General features: G+C 36.7%; 1 protein-coding gene across 2 annotated transcripts in view; it reads left to right on the top strand.

Annotated features, from left to right (window-relative positions):
- The window catches only part of LOC131928832 (uncharacterized), a 77116-nt gene that overhangs the window by 52135 nt on the left and 16118 nt on the right, over positions 1-8863 (top strand). Inside the window, exons 2-5 of one of the 2 annotated variants that reach the window (XM_059284966.1) lie at positions 6394-6435; positions 6942-7062; positions 7389-7492; positions 8099-8207. In XM_059284966.1, the coding sequence (XP_059140949.1) occupies positions 6408-6435; positions 6942-7062; positions 7389-7492; positions 8099-8207 (362 nt within the window). In that variant the 5' untranslated portion in view covers positions 6394-6407. Of the gene's footprint in view, positions 1-6321; positions 6436-6941; positions 7063-7388; positions 7493-8098; positions 8208-8863 lie in introns of those variants that run through there. The other variant, XM_059284965.1, reaches the window with a different exon arrangement.

The following is an 8863-nucleotide window of genomic DNA, read 5'->3' as shown; positions in this document are numbered from 1 at the left end:
TAATCTAAATTGATAATTTTAAAAAAATGATGGTTCAGTGAAAAAAGTTCCATTTTCCAAACTGGTCATTCTTAAATGACGTAATATGAAAAGAACAAAATAAAATAAAATGTATCACCCTTTACACAACTGTTAATTGTGTCTGAAAAAAAACTACAAGTTACTTCCCTAGTTTCTTATAACCAATTACTTTCCTTGATAGATCACAGAAAAATAAAATACTTAAAAAAAACTTAAAAAAAAACCACGTTTTTCTTGTGGACTAAAAAGTAGAAAATAAATTTTCATACATTTGATGACACAAAACTTAGGTACGTTCACCATCAAATTTCCCGACCCATCTGCCCGACCCACGTTTTTTGTCATCAAATGTATGAAAATTTATTTTCTACTTTTTAGTCCACAAGAAAAACGTGTTTTTTTAAAAAGTTTTTTTTAAGTATTTTATTTTCTCCTTTTTAGTCCGTTGCTACACATGAAAAACGTGGTTTTTAAAAAGTTTTTTATATAGTTTATTTTCTACTTTATCTAATCACTTGATTAAGTATGACTTGACTAAGTGTTTTTAAATACACGGACTAAAAAAATCTTGAGCGACCGATACGCTTTAAACAAAGAAAGGGTGTAATTTACGTTGCTGGCGTGGAGATCTACTCACGAATCACGTGATCAAATCTCCCATAAACAAACAAATAAACGCGAAGCTGAGTTAAGGAAAAACGTGTTTATGTGTATTTTAGCATGCCCAGCGTACCAACCGTGTCACCGTTAACAATGTGTTATCGTGTCCGTTCTCCTTTTTAGTCCGTTGCTACACATAAAAAACGTGGTTTTTTAAAAAGTTTTTTTTAAGTATTTTATTTTCTCCTTTTTAGTCCGTTGCTACACATGAAAAACGTGGTTTTTAAAAAAGTGTTTATAAATACACGGCCTAAAAATCTTGAGCGACCAGGATTCGAACCTGGGTTGTCGCGGCCACAACGCTAAGTACTAACCACTATACGATCACGGCCAGCGCGCTCACATCGATTGGGGCCGAAGTAACTGTGTCAATAGGCCTCAAGTCTTGTCGGTATCTTTAGAAATCATGTCCTCAATTTTATGGTCCTTGGGGCGTAATTAAATTAAGCTAATTACGGTCACTAATTGCTAGTTTTTATGATTGCATCTGAAATTGTTAGGCGAAAGTAGCATGCATGCCAAATTTCAGGTCTCTAGAGCAATCAGAAGTGGGCTAATTTTCGATGTCAATTTTAACAACAAACATCCAAACAACCAAACAAACAAACGCGAAGCTGAGTTAAGAAAAACGTGTTAAAATAGCCCACATCGCGGGGGGGGGGGGGGGGGGGCCGGTACTTTACTTTTTGTTAGTTTATTTTGATGCTGGAAAAAATTATTATATATAATTAGCATGGATTGATAAAGTGCAATGTGGTAGGTAAAACAGATTTATTTTAAATATTACCTTTTATTTATTTTATACACTAAATATACTGTTCACTAATTACTATGTTTAATCAATAACAGTTTAGAAGCCGTCCCTAATTGTCCTCAATGTTAACTTTTATCTTTCCGTTTGCGGATAAGATGGGGTATTATAGTCCTTCACTAAATTGAATCAGACGCGTTTGCTGGCGCCCGCAGTGTGCGATTTATACTCTGGCTCTCCTGTCAGCGTCATGGTACGTACGTTAGGTTTAATCGTGCCATAGGCTGTGAATAAAAAGTGTTACTTTAGTCATTCACTAAATTGAATCCATGGCATTCTCTGGCGCCCCAACAGGGTGGAATTTGGGGCCCCAGACCTTCCCGTGAGCGCTGTGTCGACTACGTTCAGTTTAGCGAGTGTTATATACTGTGAATAAGATGGGGTACTATAGTAGTTTACTAAGTTGAATCAGGCGGTTTCATGGGCGCCCGGCAGGTTGCGATTTGGCGCTATGCGTTTATGTTTGCGTTTAGGTTTGTGTTTATGTACGCGTTTATATTTGCATTATTTACTGCATTATTGTTTGCTTTTATGTTTGCGTTTGTGTTTATATTTGTGTTTGAGTTTGTTTTTGTGTTTGGGTTCGTGTTTGTGCTTTTGTTTGTGTTAAAGTTTTCATTTGTGTTACTGTGAATAAGATGTGGTACTATAGTAGTTTACTAAGTTGAATCAGGCGGTTTCATGGGCGCCCGGCAGGTTGCGATTTGGCGCTATGCGTTTATGTTTGCGTTTAGGTTTGTGTTTATGTACGCGTTTATATTTGCATTATTTACTGCATTATTGTTTGCTTTTATGTTTGCGTTTGTGTTTATATTTGTGTTTGAGTTTGTTTTTGTGTTTGGGTTCGTGTTTGTGCTTTTGTTTGTGTTAAAGTTTTCGTTTGTGTTTGCTCGTTTGTTTCTAACTGCGTCACGATTGCATTTGTGTTTGCGTTTACGTTTGATTTTGTGTTTGGATTAATGTTTGTATTTTTTTGTTTGCGTTTGCCTTTGTGTCGGTGTTTTTGTTTGTGTTTGCAATTGTGTTGGCGTTTGATTTTCTGTTTGTATTTTTGTTTTGGTTTGGTTGTTTGTGGTTAGGGTTAAGTTTAGAGTTAGGGTTAGGTTTAGGGTTGAGTTTTATGTTGTCAAACGTCCATATTTGCATATATGCATTTACTTGGAAAAGTTATTAATAATTTCTAAACACGGACAATGCGCGTATTAGTTGCTTAATCAACACATATATCATGGTCCTTAACAGATATACTTTTCACACAGGCCAGTGCAGGACTTGGTCGGTATGGCTAATATATATATATATATATTCGGAGGGCGCCAAATTGAAAGTTGGCGCCGGGAAGGGTCGTTTTGAAATTTTTTCTATACATTATTCCTAACAATTATGATTTGAAATCGCTGTGACATGGGTTATCTAAAGAGTCAATAGTTAGCTGTGACTTGAAGATATCTTGTCGGTCAAATGTTAAAAATGAGGATACCTAGCCAGTCACTTGTTAGACATTGATGTAAACCCTGCTAGGGGAGGGGGGAGATATTCTATCTATCATTCCCTAGGCTTATCTAAATAATCTGTCCGGTCAGTGCAACCGTGGTAGACCCGCGGTGGTTAAACCCTAACCTTAGTCTAGATAAAACACACAAAAAAGCTTTAACAATTTACAGAATTTATTGCATGAAATAAAATGGATCCAATAAAAAAGCAAGAGTAAAAAAAAATTCATGAAAAACGTTTTAATAACAAGCTTTTATGTAATGATGCACTAAAGAGTAGAAAATAAATTATAGACTACTATTTAAATAACTATAAAGAAAAGCGTGGGTCACTTTAGTATCTATTGGATACCTTTACTAATGTTAAGGAAGACACCCACGCTTTTCTTTATAGTTATTTAAATAGTAGTCTATAATTTATTTTCTACTTTTTAGTGCATCATTACATAAAAGCTTGTTATTAAAACGTTTTTTATGAATTTTTTTTTCAGTACTTTACATGTTTTATTTACAATAGAGTTACATGACTAAAAACCATTGCGCGCCTACTGAACATCACGTTCAGTAGGCGCGCAATGGTTTTTGAACGCAGCCATTACGTGATGGCGCAGCTATTGAAGGTGATGACGCGTGTGGTGTGGTTGGCTAGACATGCCTACTAATTCAGTCCAAATTTTTATTAATTCATAAAAAATTAATTAGGCATCCAATTAAGTCAAATTTAGTTTCAGATTGCATTGTCTTCATGTCTTGACCCACGTGCCAACTGTGAATCGTATCGGTCAAGTAGAACTGTCCGAATTTTCACTCCTGCGTTTCCGTCTAGACAGACAGACAGAGGAAGTGAGTTAAATAAAAGCTTGTAATAATAAAAAAAAAATTCATAAAAAACGTTTTAATAACAAGCTTTTATGTACTTATGCACTAAAAAGTAGAAAATAAATTATACACTACTATTTAAATTACTATAAAGAAAAGCGTGGGTCACTTTAGTACTTTACTACCTATTGGATACCTTTACTAATATTTGAGAAGAGACCCACGCTTTTCTTTATAGTAATTTAAATAGTAGTGTATAATTTATTTTCTACTTTTTAGTGCATAAGTACATAAAAGCTTGTTATTAAAACGTTTTTTATGAATTTTTTTTCAGTACTTTACATGTTTTATTCACAATAGAGTTACATGACTAAAAACCATTGCGCCTATTGAACTTGATGGCGCAGCTATGGAACGTGATGACGCGTGTGGTGCGGTCGGCATAGACATGCCTATTGATTCGGTCCAAATTTTAATTAATTAATAAAAAATTAATTAGGCATCCAATTAAGTCAAATTTAGTTTCAGATTGCATTGTCTTCATGTCTTGACCCACGTGCCTACTGTGAATCGTATCGGTCAAGTAGAACTGTCCGAATTTTCACTCCTGCGTTTCCGTCTAGACAGACTGACGACAGACTGTCGACAGAGGAAGTGAGTTAAATAAAAGCTTGTAATAAGATCTACATCAATCCCAGGCAAAACAACTAGGCTAAAAACACACAAAACAAAACAGCACTTTAACGGAACAAAACTCGACTAACAAAACACGACTAAACAAAACAACTAATTCCGGACTACCGTCAAAACTTAAAAGAAATAATTTTGCAACGTTCGACAATTTGATGGTGCTGCACCGACTTATGATGTCTAGGGTGGTCCAGGCTTTGAGACACAGAAACCTCCCTTCATCAGTTCTCGACATCCCAAAGTCCACACCAAACAAAACACTACGTACAACCACTACGTACAACCACTGCGTACAACCACTACGTACAAATCATTATGTACAAAACATTACGTACGAAACATTACGTACAAAACACCAAGCCAAGTTGCACAAGCAACCTCACTGGAAAGGGGGCGGGGGGAGAAAAAAAAGAAAAGGAAAACATAAGAAAAATGCATGGAAAAATATAAATATATACACATGTTTAAATACTACTAACTTCTTCTAAAGATATCTAAAATAATCAAGTAAAATACACACATGCATTCAAACCAGCTTAGGAAACACTCCTAGACATAACGATCTAAACCACGTGGTCTAAAACACACGCCAAGGTTTAGAAAATACCAAAATACATTTTAAACGGACATGCCGTTTTAGACGAAAAGGAAATAAAACAAGAAACACATCGGCAGCCGCATTCAAACAAATCACATAAAGATAAAATATAAAAAAAAAAACAACAAATACCTTCACGCCAAGCGCCCACACGGAAACTGACCCGATCTACATCTCGCCTCGGGTCAAAAGAACGAAGTTCTTATAATGACCGCTTCGGGCGGAAAGGGAAACCCCTGTAACCGCTGTCCAGTGGACCATTCACGCACAGATTCGCACACAATAAAATAATACAAAATAAATCATCCATTCACCCGCTCACATCGAGATATCTATAGAGGCAGTCGAATGCAAGAGAATAGGGTATCTAGTCAGTCTAAGGGGTCGTCCATAAATGACGTCACACTCGTAGGGGGGGGGGGGTCCGTTATTTTGTGACGGTGTGTGATGAGGGGGGGGGGAGGCTCAGATGGTGCGACTTCACACTTTTGCATTATAAAGAAGCCATGTTAGAAAACGAATTTTAGACGTTATTTCGCGTTTTAGAAAACTGTTTTAATAAATTGTAATAGGAACTTTTTAAACCACTCTATTTTGACAAAGTTCAGACAAGATCTTGGAAAAATATCGATTTAAAAAAAAAAACATTCAACTGTAATTTTTAGGGCGGGTAGTAGGCTGAGGTGTGACGTCATTTTAGGGGGGAGGATCTGGCTTTTTGTGAGGATGTGTGGCGGAGGGGGGGGGGGAGAGGTAAAAATCGTCAAAAAAGCGTGACGTCATTTATGGATGACCCCCTAATGTTAGGTGTAAAACAAGCGCAAAGTGGAAATTACCACTTTCTTTTGAGCGGATCAAAGGAGAAGCACTTTCAAGCATACGACATTCATCCCTTAAGAGATAAATCGATATCACATGACTTTAGATTACAAATTTAATTAAAAAGGTGCTGCTTACTCATGTGCAACCAACAAAAAATGTTTTATCCGAAATACAATCCATCTTAGCTGTTCTATTTTGAAGTTTTTCAATCAATTTGATTTAACTATAAATGTATCAGCATGGTGTTGTCCCAACTGTACAGCTTAGCGTTTTTAAAGTCTACTTTATCTCAGTCAATTTCAGCAAATCAAACCAACCACCATTTGTGTGTTATCAGCGAGGTTCGTGATCCGCCCCCTTCTGATAGTATCTGTTGTGTATCTGTATCAGCGTCTCACATACAATTTTTTGTGATTTATTGAACATCGCTCGTTCCAAACAGATCCAAAGTTTTTTTTTGGTGAAAAAAAACCACTTAAAAAAACTTCGCAAGATGCTGAAGATAGTACTAGCTTTGCTAGGTAAGTTCAAGTTACTTTTTTTTTTTTAGAGATTCGGGTATATACATTAGACACGTTCATATGTTGTGTATGTCCTTGTATACTTTGTCAATTCATCCAGGTAAAGATTCAATACATAAATAAAGTACTACGACTTTTTCCTTAATATTTTTCATACGAAAATTCATCAACGTTTTCAATCAACACCCTACCCAACCACATAAAGTTTACCATTATAATAACACATATGTCTGTTTACTTGCTCCATTTTGGATCTTGATAAAGACTAAAGTTGGCTAGAACCATTGATTTGATACAGAAACATAAGTACCCTGACTAAAGTATCTCTACTGATGATAAATTCACGATTTGATCCTTTCCTTCGTTAGCATTATATTGCCTCTCTTTAGCAACACCCTAGGTAGCGATGAAACATGAATATGGTGTTAGCTCTTTGGATACACACACCGCCTTGGGACGCCCTTAGTTGAAAGAAAGTTCACCAAACCATTGTGATTTCTCCACAGCTCTGGTGGGGCTCTGTGTGGGGGACCAGTGTGCTGACCAGGCCAACGCCTGCTTCACAGACGGTGACCGCAGCGCCATCAGCAGGAAAATACAAGCTTTTGATCTGGAAGCAGCTTGCATGTGAGTTGACCTTTAAACTGTCCCAAAATTACAAAGCAAAGTGTCTATGTGTGATGCTACATAATTGTAGTAGACACGTAACCATAAAGAGCTTACTTAATCATGCACACTCCACATATGAAGGTACCGGGAATCGAATAAGGTACTCATGGCAGGTGGGTAAACTCAGGGACACTCTTCAGCTTATAAATCGAGAACTGAATACGCTACGTGCCTATTTATTAACTCTACTGTTCTAATATGCCTTTCCCAGCGGAACGTCAAACAAATGAACACAAGTCTAATGTATGTGTGCCAGTACAAGTATGTTGCTTTCTGTCTTGCAGGCACTACCTGACCTCTGTCACGTGCGCCAACAATGTCCAGGGTACTTGTACTGAAAAAGGCGCAGCCATCGCTAGAGCCAACAACGCAACAAGCAACTTATGCGGTGAGTTTGAGGGCGAATTTTCGGTGACACCAAGACTGAAAAATAAAAGTTCCCATTTTAGACCTTAAGATTCATAGAGTAGATGAAGTGGTGTTTATATGTTTCTTGACTTTGGTATATGAAAGTATAATGTAGACAGCACTATGCCCAGCCGCGTTTAATTAACAAAAAGTTTACAAATAATAATTTCAAAATGTACGGGCGCATGAAACCTAAAGGGTCGTTTATATGGTCTCAAAATAGTTAGACACTTTAACCCCACCCCCTCCCAATTGTAGATTGTTTTTTTGTTTTTTTTTAAAACCCGCTTTACTAAAATATTAACATATGTCTATTGAAAATTTTGATTACAATTTTAAAAAGTTAAAAAGTTGAACTTACTGATACGTTTGCGTTACAAAAAACTACTTTAAGCACATTTCACCCCCCCCCCCCAGCTAGGAGTTTGGCGCCATTTTTTGACGACCCCCTTATTACACTGCTAACCGTTAAAAAAACAAAAAAAAAACCCCTCTAAGCCGCATCTTTGAAATAGTCATGATCTACATCTTACGCTTACAGCTAAGCAATTTAATGTCCCCCTCCCTTTCTTCCTCCTTCCCACAGGAGCCGATGGCAAGCCTGACCAGTGTGGCCGAGACTTCAAGAGCTGCATGGACCAGTTTACCAGCATCGAAAATGATTTCCGGGCTCAGAATGCCAAACTAGCCTGCCAGTGAGTGACATGGAGTAGTTTCCCTTTAAAGGACTATTTTAGCTTGGTTAAATTCCAGCTTATTCAGAGTTGTCTCTCTTGATAGGGAGTAGTTTCCCTTAAGGGGACTATATTGGTTTGGTTAATCTTCCAGTTTATTCAGAGTAGTCTCTCTTCTGTTATATTTAACAGCTATAATAAAAGCAGCAACAACAAGTAAACTACGCCTAATGCTAGTTTCGAGAAGCATACAAGACAATGTGTTTACTGGGAATTCGTTAAGTAATTAACTAGCTGCGCTAATGATGTCCCAGTTGTCAAGTTCCAAATCAAATTATTTGATACTGAAGTTATAGAGTTTTAAAACTGGTAACCACAATATACCAAAAGATATGCAACAGGAGCTTTTGTATCAAAAGCTTTTTTGATTAATTAGATGTATAAATAATATTCTCTAGTCGAACAATAAATGCACGAGATAAATGGCCCGTTGAGGAAGAAATACAAAGGGCGCTAGGTGGATACTAACTTGATACTGTTTTTTTTTTTCTCTAAACCAAAACCAAAACCAAAATCTTCACCTCAACTTCAAATTTATCCGGAAACGAAAAATGTCATTGAAAAAATATTTTTATCCAGAATCAGTATTTTAATCGGATTTAAGCTTGATCTACACC

This window comes from Physella acuta, unplaced genomic scaffold, assembly GCF_028476545.2.
Source record: "Physella acuta isolate Inbredline_101_S28 unplaced genomic scaffold, ASM2847654v3 ptg001554l, whole genome shotgun sequence".
Taxonomy (NCBI): domain Eukaryota; kingdom Metazoa; phylum Mollusca; class Gastropoda; family Physidae; genus Physella; species Physella acuta.
Note: the sequence above shows the minus strand (reverse complement) of the source record. Positions and strands in the feature narration are given on the sequence as shown.